The 20,915-nt window shown below is 34.6% G+C and overlaps 1 protein-coding gene across 2 annotated transcripts in view; it reads right to left on the minus strand.

The window, feature by feature from the left end:
* LOC129942097 (neuroendocrine convertase 2) overlaps positions 1 to 20,915 on the minus strand; it is a 123,550-nt gene that overhangs the window by 26,413 nt on the left and 76,222 nt on the right. For both annotated transcript variants that reach the window (XM_056050895.1, XM_056050896.1), the window contains exon 2: positions 18,655 to 18,762. In XM_056050895.1, coding sequence (XP_055906870.1) covers positions 18,655 to 18,762 — 108 coding nt within the window. The remainder of the gene's footprint in view (positions 1 to 18,654; positions 18,763 to 20,915) is intronic.

Raw genomic sequence — 20,915 nt, forward strand, 5'->3', positions numbered from 1 at the left:
TTTGTCACCGTTTACAGCGCTCTATATCTCTTCCACTTATGTATATACCACATTCTTACACAGTTACAATAACTTATTTATTGCTAGTAAAATACTGTCTAGAAATTATTTATGTATATGATAAAACAACGTTTACCGGGTCATCTAGTTATTTAATACAACATTCGAACAATCTTCTTCATAACTTGTTACATTTTGCCTGTCTTACAAAAATGGGAAAGAAACGATAAACCATTTATGCTAAAACGGTTTTTAAACAGAAAAAGGCAACACAATTTGAAAGTAAGTTTTGTTCTTGTTTCTGTTGCCTTAGCAATTCTATTACTTCAAGTTTGAAATATATTAAAAAATATAAAAAATAATGTTGATAATGGGTTATTTTAGAACTTGAGCAAATAGTTAAAATAACATACTTAAACTTTATATAGAGTCAAATATAAACTTGTTAGTAATAAGAATTTCTAGAAACTAAGTGAGATACTAAATTGATTTAAATTGTATCTAGAAGAAAAATATTTGTATTTTATTCAAAATCATCATACAATTTGTTTCTAAGAGATATTTTGAGCTTAGTCTTAGAAACACCATTTTTGAGTGTTTTTAGCATTTCAAAGATCACATTGCGGATTAAGGACATCTTAATCCATAAAAAAGTATTGGTTTGTTTGCGATGCAGAAAAAAAGCTTAATTTTGATGACCCGTGAGTATTTGTCCAATCTTACCAATCTACTTAGCCTCGTCGACTCAGTTCACTACTATCGCAAGAGAAATTTACTATTGTATAGAACATTATCATAGATTTCTACTGTCGAAATTTCAGCCGAATCGGGTTCGTAGTTTTGTTTTGACCAATTGTAGAAATGAACGTGACCGCGAACCTTAATTAAATGACAAAAGAACAATTTAGCGGTCGGTGACTCGATTCTTGATTTTAGGAGTGAAATCGCATAGCGAAATCGAAGAACGCTTGGACGCTGTCAACAGTGATTCTCCTCTTTTGAGTTTCAGCATGGTCGCACATCGGTTTTTGATGAGCCACGTCCAGGTGACCCAAAAACGGCAAACATAGAGGATAACGTACAAAAACTCTCCGATCTCGGATTAACAGAACCCCTTTTGAAGGTGCGCGAGATAGAGAGACAGTAGATATCTGAAAAGTCCGTGTGGGTCATATCCTACATGATATTTTGGGTAAGGCAAAGCTATCGGTCAGATGATTGTTGCGTTTGCACACTCCGGACAACGAGTGCAACTACGAGACCATCTCAAAGCAGTATTTGACACTGGTTAAGTGCAATCCGAAGGAGTTGATCCAACATGGATCAAATGGTACAAGCCAGAGAAACAGTGGATCTTACCCGGCGAACTTGCTGCGAAGAAGGCGAAGACTGCCTTATCAGCCGGAATGTTAATCTACACTCATTACCTGGAAAAAGGCAAAACGATCACGATTCGAGGCAGCTGCAATATTCCCCAGATCCGGCCCCGTGCGTCTAATTTTTATTTCCAGATATGAAAAGTCACAGAAATTCGAGTCAAATGAAAAAATCATTGCGGTCACGAAGCCCTTCTTTGCACACTTTGAGAAAACCTATTTTTTAAGACGTACATATGTACGTTTTTACTATATAAAAATGTATTCAATATTATATATTTTTGGTATAAATATTTATTTATCTTTAATTTATTGTATGCTTTGGTAAAATGGATAGCCATAGCCAAGAAAATATATCAATAACTTTTCTTTAAACTTCCTTAAACATTGTATCATAACTGTATAGAGTTATTTAATAGTTCAAAAGCTTTACAAACTCTTAATACTAAATATAAACATGACGAGTACTTAATCATAAGGGTACTAAGGCTGTCTATTTGTCGTTGTTCATTCCATTTTCTAAGTTCAATCAAATTTCTTCCTTTTAACAATATATATATACATAATAGTACTCCAAAAGCAATAAGCCACTAAATATGACTGTTTTGAAATTTAAATCAGAGATAGTTAAATTACATCCCAAATTAGTATTCGACCTGAAATTAATAAACCCGTCTAATATTCATTCTCTTACCAGCTTAGATTACAAACTTCAACCTATTGATTAACACCAGTTTCAACCCTTTTAATAGCCACTTTGTTTTCCGGAAACATTAAACGATATTAAAGAACACCACATACCCTACCAAAAATGTGAAAGTAAGAAACTCAAATTAAATGTCGAACAATGAACGTTAGATTTGAAATAAGACATTTTTATATATTTTTTGCATAAAGAAGGATCGCTTTAAAAAATCGTATTTTAACTGAAAAGTTTAGCTCAGCTAACTTTATAAGTGGCAGCTCTATAAACCAAATGTTGCTTGCAAGCTTTAATAGGAAATTTCATAACATTAATTAGAGTGAACCAATTATTTTAAACGTACTTCATGCACAATTTTCAGTTCTTTATAAGAATATAGTGTTTAAAATGTTATTCATTATAGTTTAGTCCGAAAAGTTTGAAAATAAAATTGCTAAAAATAAAGTGCTAAAATTATCATTCAAAACATTCATCATTAGAAGAATGAGCATGTCTGAGGATTAATTAAAGCTAAGTTATTTTCTTGTTCTCATGCTAAAATTAGTCACTCGTATTCTTTTACATCAATGTAGCCAATTCTGAGAAACCTTCTTATAAGCAAATTTGATGTTGCAGTATTTTGTATTCATAGGAATAAACTTTAAAAATTCCATGTAAACCTTTTCATTGAAACAAGGAACTCAATATGGTTGTATAGTTTTATAAAAATAACTTTCTTTGTATTAATCAAACGACTAAAACTCATGTAGGTAATTTATTTGTATTAAGAATAAAAAAAATGTGAGCTGTTTTAACTTTCAAAACATAATAAAAGGATTTCAAGAAAATTACTTCCTTTTTCCTGGATAACCATATTGAAGCCAAAACATGGAAGTACTGTGAGAAGATTCGACGTTAGACGTGCTACAATCTCAAGAGACTGCCATGTGCATTGTGCTTTTCCGGTAGAGCATCTCTCAAAAGGCCCTATGCTGCCTACATTAAGCATTGACAACCAGTTGCAACATTGTCTTGCAGCCATCAGAGATGCCGCCTATGAAGTGCTGGATCTCACACAGCACCACAGCAAAGCCCTGGTTTGACTACGAGTTTCGGCAAGCGCACGCAGCTAATAAACAGGCATACAAGCAGAAGGATCAGAGCTGCTCGCGAGCTCTACGAGTAGAAGAAAAGAGAGGAACGCCGGCTTCTTAGATGGAAAAAAACGTTCATGAGAAGTGCGTGATCGAGGAGATAAAGGGATGTCACAACAGCATTTAGGTTCGTAAATTGTATGAAAAGGTAAAAAAAAAACTGAGCAAGGGTATCAGCCACGAACTGAAGCCTGTAAATACGATCATGGGAAGATCATAGTAGAACCGCAGCGGCAGACCACTTCTACAAATAATATAACGGGAATGATGAATTCCAATATAAGGGAGATAGAACCACTCAACCTAATAGACGCAGATCAACAATTCCGCCTTATCGACCTCGATGAAGTGAAGATAGCTATATAAAGGGTAATTTTTTAGCTTTTACCTTTTTGTCAACACTCGTTTAATCAGTTGACGAACATTTCGTGTTTTGTTTCACTGTCAAACATCTTTAGTTTGGTCTATAATTTAACCATAACTCGTCTTACAAACGAACAACGCTTAAACATTATTAAATTTTAATATCAAAATGCGTGCTATGTAAAGAAAGTTCATCGCGCTCTTCTTCCATTTTATGGTTAGTTTAATTCGGGGCTATTGTAACTAAATTTCGCACCAAATTTACTTTAAACTACCAACACGCTTAGGTAAAGTGCGAACTGAAGAAAATATTGCAGCTGTATCGGCCAGTGTTAATGATGACAGCAATTGGGCCTCTGTTACCTAACAACACGGAAAATTTTGCTAAATAATTAAGGTGTGAAGAATTTTAAAATACAGCTGGTGCAAGAATTGAAGCCAAACGACCTTTTGCAACTTAAAATTTTTGGTGAATGGGCTCTTGGAAAGTTGGCCGAAGATCAACTTTTTAACGCTACCGTGAGATGGTATCCAACTTTTGTTTGCCCAAATTGCAAGATGTTGACTTGCATGGCACGTGGTTTCAACATTACGGTGCCACAAGCCACACAGCACGAGCAACAATAGACTTATTGAGAGGCGAGTTCGGTAAACATTTTATTTCACGTTTGGGACCAAAAAATTGGCCGCCTAGATCGTGCGATTTAACGCCTTTAGACTATTTTTTTGTGGGGCTATGTTCAAGCTCATATCTATACAGAAAAGACTGCTTCAATTGACGCATTGAAAGACAGCATTGCAGCGTTTATTCGTGAGAGACCGGCCGAAATGTTGGAAAGATTATGCCAAAATTGGACCATTTGAGGCACAGTCAAGGTTAACATTTGCATAAAATAATCTTCAGACATTAAATAATATGTACCGCACTATAAATTCAAATATAGATTTTATGAAATTTTCTGAATTTTACGTGTTTTTTAAAACTTTCCAATAGCTTTTAAAAAATCACCCTATATCAACTGAGGTCCAACATATTATTCAAATTATTTGAAGCAGCAGGTGATGACTTGGTAGGGAGTATGCACCAACTCGTCTGCAAAATATGGTCGGAAGAAAGCATTCCCGATAAGTGAAATCTCAGCTTACTTTGTCGAATAAACAAGAAATTCCGCCAAATACAGCATACAGGATCTTTTCTGCCGTATAATGTAAACGTCTGAAGCCGTTTGTCAACAACCTGATAGGTCCTTATCCACGTGGCTACAGGAAAGACCGCCATTGACCAAATATTCACATTACAGCAGATGTTGTAAGAACCCAGCAATTTGGACAAAACGTAACCATGGACACCGATAACTTTGAGGTACTTTGTTTACCTTGACACTGCTATAAATTCAGACAACTACACCAGCGCTTAAATCAAACGAAGAATAACTGTTGCAAATCGCTGCTTCTTTGGACTTAGATGGCAATTGAGTAGCAAAGTCCTCCCTCTATCATTTAAAGTCACCATCTATAAGACGGTCATCATCCTGATTCTCATTTATGGCGCTCAGATTTGGACCCTGTCAAAGAATGATGAGAGCGTCTTAAGATGCTTCGAGAGGAAAGTTCTTCGTGTAAGAGGACATCAACCAATTTGGCGTGGGAAACTAGAGATAGCTAGCTAGGAACCGAGCTGGCATAATGACTCTGCAAACGTTTAATTTAAAGTCTGTGAACTAACTCATTACTCTTTTTGGTTATGATTGACAGTTACACTTGTTTTTATTTAGTAACAAAGACAACAGGGCGCGGTGTAGCGCTTTGTATGATAAGCTTTCGACACCCGTTTTCCCCTGAAGTTGTTGTATCGTTTGATTTCTCAAAGGCTTTCGACACGCATCAATTTATTTAGCCAAGGTTTTATTTCACCACTTGTGATACAAAACTTATAGATTCTTAATTGACTTATAGAGAATACAAGCAGTTCAAATTGAGGAAAGCTTCTCCAATTGTTTGCAAATACTAGAAGTGTTCCTCAGGGGTCTATATTTGGTCCCCTACTGTTCAATTTGTTTACGTCAATAACTTCCATAAGTTAATAAGTATACGTCCAGCAGTATTTGAATATGTTTGCATTTAAACACGTTTACTTATCGTCAAGACTGCAAATGTAATGCAAGCAAATGTAAGCTCAATGTTGCCTTCAATAGAACCGTTCGTAATGTCTTTGGCCTGCAAAGATATGACTTCTAACATATGTATAACTCGCTAACTACTTTAAAATCCGAATACTTAATATTCTTCTTGTATTATTCTCATCATTTTAAATCTGTAAGTTTAAAACATATCTTCATTTTGCTTGCTCAACTCTAGAAATTTTCTTATAACCATAGTAATAGTATAAGATATTGTATCTTAGAGATATATTCATGAAATAAAACAATGAAACATGTGTATATTAATATTAAACTTAAGAATAACACTTCTTAAAAAAAACAATAATATTAAGACTTGAAAAGACATTTCGCCCGATCCTTCAATTGTCGTATCTCAAAACTTGTGGATTATTTAACCTGCAAAAAACTCCTCAAGAAATAATCATCGTACATTTTTCTTGGACGGAATAGCATTTGTTGCTCCAAGAGATAATCATATTATTATAAGGGATATGCGCACTCAATCCATACCATCATCCCCCGAAAGGCATATTTTTTGTTTATTTTGACGAAGCCATTCAGACGGAAATTGTTTTAGTCTGACATAATCGATTTTTTATAAAAAAAAATGGACGTCATTACTAACAAGGAAAAAAAGATACAATATTTCGTATATTCTATATATGCATCGTTCAAGGAATATTGGGGAGTTCGATTATTATCGTTCCTTCTCTTGTATAAATCTTAAAATATTTTCTTGTCATTACAAAATTCCTCTAAGGTAATCTTAAAGGCTTTGGAAGAATATAACAAATGCTCTCGGCTTTTTGCTTACCAAATACCAATGACACGCATGGTGGAGTTTTTGGAAATTATAATCGCAAGCTTCAAATTTTTGATAAACTGTCATGGCATACCTAATCCATGTAAGCTTCCCAAATTTAAAATTTAGAAGCATATAGTCAACTGATGCTGAAAAATTAAATTTAAAGTGACAAAGGAATCATTTCTTTCTCATAAAATTGAACGCAAAAGTCAATCAAAAAAGACGAACGAACAATGGAACGGACAATACCAAAGTACAAAGAACGGGACCAAAGGGACGCTTACAGAAACGCAACTTTTGACGCACTACGTAGGCACAAGAGTGTCTTACTGACAAGACTCAACAAGACACACGACTTGGAGTTTAGGACACTGAAGTCGTCAATAAAAAATGTCAATCTGTTGATTAAGGAGAACTACAGGTTATCAATTAACAAGTACAGGGATCATAAGATCCGGTGAGTTGATTCCAGTGACCCTAGTATGTTCCCTAAAATCAACAAGATATTCAGAAAAAAGAACAATAATGACCTTCCGTGTCTGAACCTTCAAAGAACTGAAGAGAACAGGGACGTACTCAGGGCAGCGCAAATAGATCCAGAAGAAGCCATTTTCTCAGATGGTCAGGCTGCTATCAAATTTCTGGACTCTGTCTCTACAAACTTTATAATTGTTCATATGGCACAACAGTTTGATATTTGATGGTGAGGCAGATGAACTCACCAAAAATGGTACATCACAACCCATTCCATACCACGTTTATCCAATGCTGGCAAAACAATCGCTATAAATGTAAACTATTGTTAATGCAAGAAGCTATGAAGAAGGCAAACATGAGATGGAATAACATCACCTCATGTCAGGTCACGAACAAAAATCTGGCCTACACTACACCAAAGTGCTCAAGGTGCTATCTATCTTTAACCTGATCGCATATAAGCTCCATAATCGGTGCCATAACAGGGCACTGTATAATAGGAAAGCACCCCACTCGGTTAGGCATATTCTCAAATGACTTTTCCAGAAGGTGTATGGATTTCCAAAAGCTATATGGCTAAGAAGAAACATTTTTTCACCTCCTCTGTACATGTCCTGCTCTAGCTCATAACCAAATTCTTCTATAACTCCAACTGGTTTCTTAGACTTAGAAGAAAGAGTTGAGATTCATGTGGTATTACAATAGGCCATTAGACCTAAATATATCCTACTCCATCCAAGAAGGTTGCAAAGACAGTCTTGTACGACAGTGATCACTGCGGAGTGAGGACTGGCTGCCGTAATGCAGATTCCGAACAAACCCGTGGAGTTGGAGGAATACGTTACAACGAACTTTTAAAATTACAGTAAGATGCGCTGGCCTCGTTTCACCAACGCCCTTGTGAGAGAACTTCGTTCGTAAGACATAGCTTCACCAAACAACAGAAACCTATTGGCCAACATTTACTACAGATGGACGAAACAATAAAACGAACAATGGAACGGACAATACCAAAGTAAAAAAAACGGGACAAGAGGGACGCTACGTAGGCACAAGGGTGGCTTACGGACAAGATTCAAAAACTTGTACAGACAACTTACAGACCCACACGACTTAGAGGTTAGGACACTGAAGTTGTCAATAAAAAAAGTTCAATCTGTTGATTAAGGATTAAGGTGTATGGATTTCCAAAAGCTGTATGGATCAAGAAGAAACAGTTTTTCACCTCCTCTGTACATGTCCTGCTCTAGCTCATAATCAAAAGAATTACCTGGGATAATTCTTCTATAACTCTAACTGGTTTCTTGAGCCTAGAAGAAAGCGTTAAAATTCACGTGGTATCACAATAGGCCATTAGACTAGCCTAAATATATCCTACTACATCACGGACAGCCACTTTAACTTATCTAACCTACGAACCACTGGACACACAATCAAGAAACAAATCTCAATTTTCCAAAAGCGGGTCATTTATCAAAAATGTGTTTACAGATTGTATTTTTAGTTACCACTTTTAGATTTTTAGGCCAAGTTAAAGACAAGGTCGACACCAAATCTAAACAATCAATTCAAGAGCTTAGAGATGGATATTTGTGAAGTTATAAAGGACATAAGGCCACAGATTTTCATTCATTTTTTCAATAAAACTTGTGATAATAAAAGAACCGAAAGGCTTTGCAACGTCCAGTCCGCATCTGGTAACAAAATCCCCATCCATCAGAACCTCTTCTTCATAAGTAGCTCCCATATTTCTGCTGATAACAGTTTTCTGAATTAAATTTGTATTCAAATCTTCGCAGATTCATTTTCTTCACACAAGTTTCAAACCTACCCTTAAAAATTAAACACAACTATGAACATACATATTGTCGTTATAATAGTTAACAGTTAAGCTGTGTTCACCCCACTTAATTTTATGAATTAAAGTCACTAGAGGGGCTCTTCATAATATAATGGCATATCTTGTTCAGGGCCAGGCCACCCAATAAGCAAAGACTATTATTACTATGGCCTTGTTTTTAATTCCTTACTATGTGTGCTGTGCTGCCATCTGGGCCTAAATGCATGTACCTAACCTAACCTACCTACTACATATTATTATGTACTCCAGCGTACATACATATATAATTATTATATTATTTTCTAGGTGAAAGTGAAAACTGAAAATGGAATGCGGGCAAACTCATAAGAGTGCGGCTAATGAATGTTTACATACCAGAGCAGCAAAAACAATCAGTTTTGAACGAATTCCACAAATACTCGTACTCCCTCTACTCCTACACTTTTGTTGCTGTGGTATGATTTTTGTCGAAGAGGCAATGGCCAGGCTTACCATATTCCGCTATACCTATGTGCTATGTATATTGAAAAATGCGCGAAATTATTAGGTACATTCATAGTTTTATCTTCTTATTTCCAGCATCCTTCAAAATACGAGTAATTCAGCTCAAATTGCGGTCTCGTAATGAATCTCTTAAAGAGTTAGAAGTACAATGAAACACGTCTCGTCTTATATGAGATACACGTGCATAATGCTTTTTGAGGTTATCTGAATTGGTTTTCAAAATCAAAAATCCATTTCTTTAATACTTATTTTCAATAACCTTCAAAAGTTGTTAGATTTCAAAAACCAGCAAGAAACACTAAACCAGTTATGTTTTCAACAGAAAGCGGCAAAACGGATGGAAGTAAGTATTGTTCTTGAAAGTTTCAAGTTTTTAAAATATCTTACGAAATATAAAAATAATGTTGAAAACGCGTACTTTTAAAACTCTAGCAAATAGAAAAATCTAAAGCTTAGTTTCAAAATCAGCGCTTAAATTATATCCAGCACATATTTTTCAAAACTATCAAAGTTTTAGGTTTTCTCAATACTTTATACAGAGTCAAATAAAGACTCAGAGCTTAAGTTAAAGTGGTTGTCTGTGATATAGTAAGACACACTTGGGCCAGTTTAATCACCAATTGTGATACCACATGAATCTTGAGGTGATTTTTGCGTTTTTGGGCTAGAGCAGGGTATGTACAGAGAAGGTGAAGAACTTTTTCCTCCTCTTCCAAGTCCATACAGTTTCTGAAAAAGTCATTTAAGAATACGCCTAGACGCGTGATTATGACACCGATTATTGAGCTTATATGCGATCATCAAGCACCTTGAGCGCGTCAGATGTTTTGTTTGGCCTGGCACTTGGAGATGTTATTCCTCCTGATGTTTGCCTTCTTCATAGCGTCTTACGTTAACAATTGTTTGATTGCAGTGGTTGCTAGGCTAGCATTAACCAAACGTGGTAGACTTAGCGGCACTGTACCATTCCTTTCAAGTTTATCTGCCTTACAATTTCGTGTAATATTTCTATGTCCAGTTATCCAGCAAAGATCAGTATTAAACTGTTGTGCCATATGGACTTTTATAGAGTTTGAAGAGGCAGAGTCTAGAGAGATTTAATAAAGGCCTGACTATCTGAGAAAATACGGATATCAGATGTTGATATCACGTTTTCTTTAAGCTAGGGCCAGACTTCTCTAATTGCCAAAAGTTCCGCCTGGAATAGGCTGCAATGATTGGGAAGGGGGAATGGACGACATAATTTCATTCGTTCAAAGTACACACAGTACAGTTGGTACAGTACAGTTGGGAGATGGTGTAGGCAGTGTGCTTTGGATTGATTCTAAGTAAGTACTAAAGAATTAAGGAGTGGCCAGTATTGTTGTTAACCAACTGGGATAAAGCTTCGAGGCGAATAGCAGAGTTTTCAGCTATTTGTTTGTTAAAGAATATCAAGAGGTGTTAGGCAGACAATGTTATCCAGTGCCGCAGGGCAAAGCGATCCGAATCAAAACTAATGAGAATTTCCAGAAACTAAGTAAAAAACATAACTGATTAAAATTGTATCTAGAAGATAAAGATTTTAACTATAGAAAATCAACAGACAATTGATTGTTAAAACTTGTTTGGAGTCTTAACTTAGCCTTAAGAACCCCATTTTTGGATGTTTTTAGCATTTTTAAAGAGACTTCCTTTAAAAGCCTGATTTGATAGAAAATTTTATAGGAGATTTTTGATTTTAGAACATCTAAATCATTTAAACAAGTATTGAATTGTTTGTGGGATAATAATTACATAATTAAAAAATAAAAAACCCTTTTCAATGTGCAAAAATAACTATTTGTCTGTCTTTATTGATTCATAAACTTTTCCATGAAATTGTTTGTTGAAAAATGAATAAAGGCAAGCCTAAAAAAAGCTTAGTAAAAAATGTATCCATGGAAAAGTGGCTTGTTTTTAAATTGTAAATAAGTCGGTGGTATTGGCACTCGCTCAATCAGAATCAAAAGGGTCTGAGGCTTTCCCGGCTATAGGTAAAGTTAGAAACAAAACATGCAAACTCTATATCGCACTTCGGCTGTGTGTGATAGAACAACCGTTAGATAGGTAAACAACGTCGGTCGTCGTCAACCGTTACCATAATACACCAGGCCATATCCATCCACATTCATATGACGGACGCCTGACATAATTCTCTACGATGAAGTTGACTGACAAACTCAATTTCTATAAGGCCAGTGTTATGAGGTTGTGCCAATTTATGTTCATATTGATGTCGTCACGGTTGTCGTTGTAGTCTTTAATGGGCTGTACAGTAGGTTTATTGGGGGATGATGCAAATTTACGGGGCCCGTCACGTCAAGAACTTTATTATTGAACTGGGAGCAAATCCCAGTCCACCTCCCACTATCATTTATTGATTCGTCTAATAGGTTGTTGTTACTGTTGCTGCTTGGGTTTGAGCTTGGGCTTACTCCTGCTCCTGTTCCAGTTTCAAAAAACGATAATAAATGTTTTGCTCTGTGATTTTCTCTCTCGCAGGAAAACCTTCAACTGATGGGAGGGAAATGTCATCCGGTTGGAAGAATTGTGGTTTATTTTCAGTAACATCACAGGAGGTAAAACTAAATTATTTAGAGGTTTGGTTTGATGTCATTTTTTGTTCTTGTTGTTGTTGTTTTTGTTAAATATAAAGAAAACTGTAAATAGATTTTATCCGAACAAACATAGATACCTGACCTGGTGCGTGGTAGTAAACTAAATGAGACTTGTGTGTATTTACATTATTAAAGAAATTTTGCGGTGCAATACCTTTTGGTTAGTTTTAATCAAAAGATCTTAACGGCAAATAGCTATCTGGTTTGCCTAAAATAATTTTCGATTAACTTTCTCAGAATAAAAAACAATAACATTAAACAAAAACGCTTTTACAAATATGTAAGTGTAGGTTACATCCAATTCAAATATTTGATTTTGATAATTCAATTTGTTCTCACTTATTTTGTTGCTTTATTTTGCATTTCCTAAATTAATATACGATCTTTGTTAGCCTTTCTGAATTGCAATGAAACCATAAATCAGAAACAGTTACTACCAAAACTTAGCGTACTTGGTGTACTGTTTTGCTGTGATACTTTATTAAAATTTCATATTTGTAGTAATTTTTGTCAATTTTCCTTAATTTAATATAATAACAACATCCTAACATTGTCAAGGATCAAACGGCTTATTCGAGTAATCACTTTTCATGACAAGAACTACACTTGGAGAATTTGTTTAACCCTAAAACTATAAAACAAGCCGGCCAAGGCTTAAAACTCCTTTCCGACTATCCACTATCAAGTACCAATTGAATCCACCAATACTGGTTCTCCTGCTTCACCCTATCAGTTCGGTCCCGTTAGGACACAGCCCTACTGAACCGAAGGAGCTCTGCTCCGCATTGTGTCATGACGTCCCGATTGTACAGGAGTCGCCTATTCACGGTTCGTCGTCTGACGTGGTAGATTAGCGGAACTGTCAATCTATCCCGTATCAGACCGCATCTATCTAAAAAGAGGAATGCCTCTGGTGGAATGACGCAGCCCAAACGTGCACTTTCTTAACACTCCTCGTTCGGATAGAAAGCCCCAAAAATTAAATTGTTGGTCGACGACATATGTAGCTCTTGCAATGTAACCTCGAACGAGTTTTATAACGAAATTGTCAATTCTGTGTATTCAATCCCCCTTGTATAGGACCTCGTTGGAATAGTAATGCACCTAAGAAGATTCGGCTGTTCGTTATAAGCCGGTACAGCGTCGTAAACAAATCTTCTCCATCTGGGTAGGGGCAACGTTGAATCACACAGGACAACCATAAACGATCATCGGTCGTATGTGGGCCATGTAGAAAATTACCTTCACTCTGGGGTCAAGCCGACCACTGTAAAATAGCCGTTTCGTCAGAACGAAGGCTCATCTGTCCCTAGTCAGAGCAGCATTTATATGTATGTCGAAATATTAATACTGATCTAACCATATACTGAGGTACTTCACGACACTTTTGCTCGAATATGGCTGCCCCTCGTATCCCTTGTGGCGCTATCCAACGCAGTACAGCACAGAATTGTCTCCGACTTCTGAACATTTATTTTCAGTTTTTATTTGTCGCAATATCGCTGAATCTTGTCGAAATCACGCTGCAAAAGAATTCTTATAACCTCAACCTTTCGGGCCATTCTGTACGCAATTAGATCGTTCGCGTATGAAATTGCCTTTGTGAGACTACCTATCAGATTGCTGATGTAAATGTTAATTTGGAATTTCGTGGTAGAAGTTACATTGCCACTTTTGACAACAAACTTTCTACTGGTAAGCATATCATAAAGTATATACAACAATGGCTTGCTAATGCCAAGCCTGCTCAGTTTTAGGTAAAGGCCCTCTAACCTTACGGTGTCCAAGGCCTTTTCCAAATCAACCAGAACAGCACCTGTGCATTGTTGTTTTGATTTATTCCATTGGATATCAGAAACGAGTTTAGACGCAGCATGAATTGTGTCATAACCCGCCTTGAACCCGAACTGTTTATCCGGAATTATTTTGTTGTCCGCAGCCCACTTAGTTAGAGCCTTATTAATGATCTTTTCGAAAACTGACTTATCGACCGAAGATTTGACGGGTTGGAGTTATCCTTTCCCTTTTTCGGGAGAGGATGAACCACAGCGGTCTTCCAATGCATTGGATAATATGCATTATTCAGTGCATTATTGAAGAGTGTGGTGTAAATGTCCATTGCCTCCATCGGTAAATGTCTTAGTACAACGTTGGATATAGAATCGCCACCTGCTGACTTTTTTGTTTTTTATTGAATTGAAGATGAGCTGAAGCTCAACCTTCGTCACTAACAAGGGACTTGGTCCCGATTGCTCGGCAATTATGGCATTTGCCAAGGAATCATCATTGAACCACATGAAACAGCGGTTCTCAGATCGCCATTGTGTCATATCATTTCGAAGGTAAAAGTGATTAAGTAGGGCTCTGTTTTCCAGGTCGTGGTTGAGGCGAATGCTAACATTCACCTTGTACACTTGTTGGAAAGCAGCTCCCTCCACTTTTTCCTTCGGATCTTCAATTATGTAAAAGTCATCGTCAAAGATGGCTTGCTCTGGATCTATTTGCGATGTCATGCGTACGTCTCTGTTCTCTTCAGTTCTTTAGAGTTTAAGACACGGATGGCCATTGTCGTTCTTTTTCCTGAATATCTTGTTGATTTTGGGGAACATACTAGGGTCGTTGGAATTAACTGACCGGATCTTACGGTCCCAGTCCCACGCACTAACCATCATGCCACGGGTACTACAATTCACAATTTTAATATATATAAATTACGTTTCACGATGTTTCTTCGTGATGGGCTCCGAAACTACTTAACCGATTTTTTTTTAATTTTTACACCGTGTGCAGTTTGATCCAACTTGAAAGATATGATAGCTTACATCTCAGTTTATGATCGCAATATTATTTTATTGCGAAGTATTTATCTATTATTTGACAGTCATAATTATCTGTTAGCTCCAAACGATTCTAACAGATGGCAACCTCTGAGAATTCAATAGATTACGCTATGTTAAATTTCCAAACGTTTAAGCCTTTTAAAAAAAAGATTCTTAAGGCGACCATTTTAACTTTTGCCACGTATTCCAATGATATAATCAGATTCTACCATAGCCCTTAGAAAGTTACAGTTTCCAATTCGATTAGCTTTTACAATGTCTATAAATAAGTCTCAAGGGCAAACAATGTCCATGTTTGGTTTTAATTTGGAGAATTCATGTTTTTCTCATAGGCAGATATATGATGCATGTTCACGTGCAGGAAAACCGTCGAACCTATTTTTGTAACGAAAGACAAGTTAACCAAAAATATTCTGCACTTATTAGTGCTAAATTAAATTGGAATTAAAAGGTTCAATAATTCAAAATAATAAATATTATTGTTAGAAGATTTTAAATTATCCACCCTACCTAGCTCATTTATAAGTTTCACTGTCACAGGATATTTACCAAAAATTTTGTTATATACTCATTTGTTAACAATTTGAATTAATACAAAAGAGGCTTTGATGCGACCCACACTGATGAACTTTTATCCCGTCTGTCGATTTGCCTTGCTTTAGTATGTAGGTATTCGTGTTTTGTTTCAAAAGTTGTCAGTTGAATTATTCTTTCAAATTAAAAAACTACCAAAAATATTTTGCACATCATGAAATAGTTCGATTTCAAAACCTAATTTTGGTAGCGAGATTTTTAGTCAAAAACCAATTTTCGTAGCATTTTTTAAAGTCTTAATTTCGTATACAAACTTATACAAATTTAATAAATAAAATGAATTTGAAGTCAAAACATTTTAATGTTCACGAGATATCGAGTACCGAACATCAGTTTTTACCGAATTTGCGTACTATTTTTTGAAGGTTTTATTTTTTATAAAAAAAATTGACAATTGAATTTTTGTTAAAAAATGACTGTATGTCGAAAACGATATTTTCTGTGAGACAAAATAAGTTTGAAGTCAATATTTTTAATTTTTGAAAAGATATTTAAGTCGAAAGTAATGTTTTACCAACTTTTGGTAATCATTTTTTAAGTTTTTATTTTTTGCAAAACAAAAACTCTCAATTCGATTTTTCTAAAAAACTTATGTAGTGATGAGCACAATATTTTTTTTATAAAATTAAATTAATTTGAAGCCTATGTCTTAAATTTTTAAAAAGATATTTAAATAGAAAATCAATTTTTACCAACTTATTTAAATTTATTTTTAGGTTTTTATTGGTTTGTAAATAAGCTGTCAACGCAACTTTTTTCAAAATTTTACTGAATGTTGACAAATATATTTTTAAAACATGGAATTAGTTTAAAACCAATATCTCAAAGTTTTTAAAAGATTTTTAAGCCGAAAGTCAATTTTTATCAACTCTTGTTATTTTTTGTTTAGGTTTTTAATGTTTTGTAAAAAAAAAACTGTCAATTCGATCTTTCTCAAAATTGTAAAATGTTGAAAACAGTATTTGAAATAAGATAAAATTAATTGGAAATTTTTGAAAAGATATTTGAGTCGAAAACCTATTTTTACAAACTTTGAGTAATGTTTTTTTTTTAGGTTTTTATTTAAAAAAAAAACTGTCCATTCGATTTTTCTCAACATTTTATGAGATGTTAAAAACGTTATTTTTCTTTGCACAACATTTTTTTGATATAAAATCATTTTTTGTTCGTACGTTTTCGAGGTGACAAAAATTTTTTCTTCAGTTTTTTTGATTTATAAAAAAAAACGTTAATTGGATTTTTTTCCAAAAATTTAATTGTTTGGTATCACGTTAGAGTTTATAATATAAAATTTAATTCAAGTCTCTAGCGTTATTGGTTCGTGAGACATTTAGGGTTAACCAAAATTTTCCGTCTTCGTTCGTAAATAATAATTTCGTTGTAATAGAAAACCAATTATAAAGGTCGCCATGTTTTTTTTTTTACAAATGGCATCTATGTAAAAAGGTGTTGTCCATAAATAGTTTACAACAATATAGTATCACAAAAATATGTAATATAGAATTTAATTCAAGTTGCTATCGTTATTGTTTCGTTAGATATAGAGAAAAGCTTCTTAAACCTTCGTACACACGCACACACAGACTTCTTTCTAAAAATCTAGGGAAATTAAGACGTCGAGAAAAGTCAACATTTATAATTCGAGAAATCGCAAAGAATATTAATAATTTTATATCTGAAGTTAAATTTAAGCGCACACTTGAAGATCAAAGAAAGGATATATTTTGAAATTGTGGTAAAATTGAAATTAGCCATTATCATTGCTCCTATAACATGACTTAACCACCTCTACCTTTAACAGTGACACGCAAATTATCTTTCCTTAATTGCGAGTTGGACTTTGTCCAAACATTTTTCCTTTCGTCAGCCCCAATTTAGCTAATTTAAATATATTTAAGAACCTGTTCCATCTTGTTGGTCCCTTCACTGTCTTATTCGTTTCGTGGCGTCAGTCGGTCGGTCTCATTGGTCTTATCGACATAATATTTATAATCTTTAATTTATTGTTTAAGAATATTTTATTTAAGAAATGTGTAGTTTGTAACTGAAAAACAATAACAATACTACAAATGTGTTTTTTGACAAGAACAAAAAGATTGAATTCAATAATAAGAAAAACGTGTCATAAAGACGAATTATTAAATGTTTTTACAACAAACGCGCTTTCCAAAAGTTTTGATATCAATGACAAAAGTCAGAGTGTGGTACATCATTCCACATTTGCGTGGTGCTAAAGAACCTTATCCAAGTTTTTGACTAGATTCGAGTCTTTCGAACACAGAAGAAACTCACCAGAATTATAATCTTCATCTATAATGCAGTGGACAATGCAAAAGCGACTGTTCGCCGTGGAGGCTTACTTTTCTTTCAGCCGTTCGACCATCGCAATTCAGCGTGCTTTCAGAAACCATATCAATAACGCACCTGCAGGTCGTGTGCCTGATCGGAAACCGATTTGTTTGTGGGTGGATGCGTTCAGGGATACCGCCAAGATGCCAGAAAACATCGAAAGGGTAGGTTAGCTAAGGTAAAAGTGGCATTTGGTTGTTAAGTCCAACACACTTAGACCAACGCATGGTCCGTTCTGATACCACATGGATCAGTTGATCAGCTTAACTCGTCGAACCGATTGGAGCTCCGAATGAAGCGTAGAAGACAAATAATGACAGAATTTTTTAGATCGCTGATTTTTGTAGGAGTTGCATGGACGTGGAGGAGGAGGAGACAATCTCTCATCTTCTGTGCACATGCCCTGCCTTATCACAAAGACGTAGAATCCACCTTGAAGACTATTACTTTAACGATTTAAAGTAATAGTCTCCAAGGTGGATTCTACGTCTTTGTGATAAGGTGGCCACCTTCGAGATGTCGTTTTTAAAACCAAATAAAATACAACTTTAAATGTACTTCTTTACACAGAAAAAATAATTAAATCAATATTGTAAATACTTTCTGTGTTATGATTTTTTTAAAATAAGGAAGTAACCACGCCCACCCTGTATTTATTAATTGGTGTTGTTAAAAACTTGAATTTAAGCTTAAATATGAATTCTTTGGTTATGTATGTCCTTTGGAAGAACTCAAAAATGTTTGTTATCCTTTTATTTTACGTCGCTGTTTTCATAAATCATATTAATAAAAGATAAAACTGTTAGTCATTAAATTGAAAACAAAGAATAATCTTTTTTTACATTAAATAGCTTAAGTTAAGAACTTACCAAAGGATGACTCTTCAATATTCTTGAGTGTGCGATACTTCGGCGAGACCTCGCATGCGGTAAAGTTCGGTGCTTAAAATGATACTCATGACCATTTCCTCCAACAAGCTAAAAATAAAATTAAAAAGATATAAAATTTGTTATTACCATCGCATCGTATCGTTTCGTTATTCCAAGAAAAAGAAAACCATAAGATGAAAATGTAATATGAAGCATCATCAAAGAAGAATTGCTTTCCTTAAGACGATATAAGGGTATGCTGATGGTATGATGGTGATGAAGATGATGATGATGATATACGAGTATAGTTAATTCCACTTACAAAGCAATGAAATTTGAAACCGTTTTTCTTTTCGTATATTTTGCACAAAAAATGATTCGGTCAGATAAGAAAGTTTCTAGCATTTATTGTACTTTAACTCTCAAAGGGTTCCTTTAATTGTGGAGAGCGGTCGAATTTCAAATTACATTTTTCCATAAGCAGAAAAATCAGAAAATATAACCGGCTCCGACGCACCCTGACGACTCGCAGGTATAACCTAATGATGATTCTCCGCATTCAAACCTCAGACTATCTTTGTGGATTTTTTAAACAAAATCGTTTTTTTTTAATCACTGTACCGGGTTATCCATTTCGCGGTTTCAAAAGAAAAGACCTGCAATTCGAAATCTGTCAAACTAGTTTGTAAAACCTATTTTTTTTGTTTTCAGTTGAATGTCTGACCATTAAGAAAATGGTGATACTGCCACAGCCATATATCGTGCTTTAAGAGGAGATTATTTAGTTTAGTTTAGTTTAGTTTATTTTATCAATCAGATTACAATCTTATAGACTAGATACAAATACAAAATATTACATTTTTTATTTATAATTTACAATTAATAAATACAACTTAATGATCAAAAAAAATATTAAGTCTTAATATTTTTTAGGATGTTACAGTTTAAATATTATTTAAAACTTATTTTTTAAATGATTCTCTCGAAACATCAAGATTAAAATCAATCCTATTGCAAATAAAATTCACTTCTCTTGTGCAACGCGTAATGGGTTCATTCCTGCCATAATTTTTACGATGAAATTGCTCATAAAAATGAAGTAGCGTGTAGTTCTAGAGGGTGCATTTACACAGTTAACTAGTCTTCGTAGCAGTGGCGATTGCTCTCAGTTGGCTAGGTTGGCTGCGCCAACCCTAAAATTTCAGCTTAAATAGATAAACAAATTATTTCTATAAAGATTGAATACATAAAACAAAAAAAAAATAACATCCCAATGTGCTTAAATCATTATAAAACCAGCAAAACCTATATAAATACAGCCATTTACTGCAACCCGTACGTGCTACATTAATCCCATACAAATTTACTTTTTAATGCTTTTATTTCAGTCTAGAGTTGGCGATAAAATTTGTCGCCATCAAATGACATTCAAAACTATACTATTATTCCCGATGTGCCGATAGGCTATCTCATTCTATCTTTAAGAACAGACCGAAAAAATATTCACAAAAGTTGGCGCTACTAATATGCGCCAACGCAACAAGTAGAAAAATGCGAGAAGAAAATGTGTGTTTCTGTTTGGTCGTTTGTAGCGAGACAGTCTCAGTGCGAAAATCATAAAAACTAGGCATGCTGCTAGGTTGCCAGAGTCCGAATTGCATGATATATCCTTTTTTTTAATGTGATATAGGCTTATAAAAATCTGGCAAGCCTGAACCTGTGGAGAAAAACATGAGAAAAAAATGCATTGGGACTGTAGCTGTGGGATATGGTTTTTTCTATTTGGGTAGAAGAACCCCATAAAAAAATTGATAGTGTGTGCTTACTGCTTGGTCTTTTATCCTAAACCTAATTTTCAGTTAATGAATGTTCTGTTTGAATGAATTTATCTTGAAACTTAATTGTAGTTTTCTTTTCAGTGGCGGAATTAATTAAAAAACAACTTTTAACTGTCATAAATTAAATTATACGTATTAACATTTTCGGTACATTTCTCAAAATTTACAAGCATTTTAAAGGCAAATAAAGTGGTCAATGAATCTGTTTATTTTTCATTTTTTTTTTGATAGTACGTTATTTAAAAGTTCTTATTAGCGTGGCGATTTCATGTGGCAGTACTTTATAGGCGAATTTGAACTTTCCTTTTAAATTTATTATCAAAAACTTTTTCTTAAAATAAATAAGCTTTATAGGTATAGATTAAACCTACGTAACGTGTTTTAAAACATAATTCAATTGTTACAAAAAAATGGGTGTCAATG

This window comes from Eupeodes corollae, chromosome 1 (assembly GCF_945859685.1).
Source record: "Eupeodes corollae chromosome 1, idEupCoro1.1, whole genome shotgun sequence".
Taxonomy (NCBI): Eukaryota; Metazoa; Arthropoda; class Insecta; order Diptera; family Syrphidae; genus Eupeodes; species Eupeodes corollae.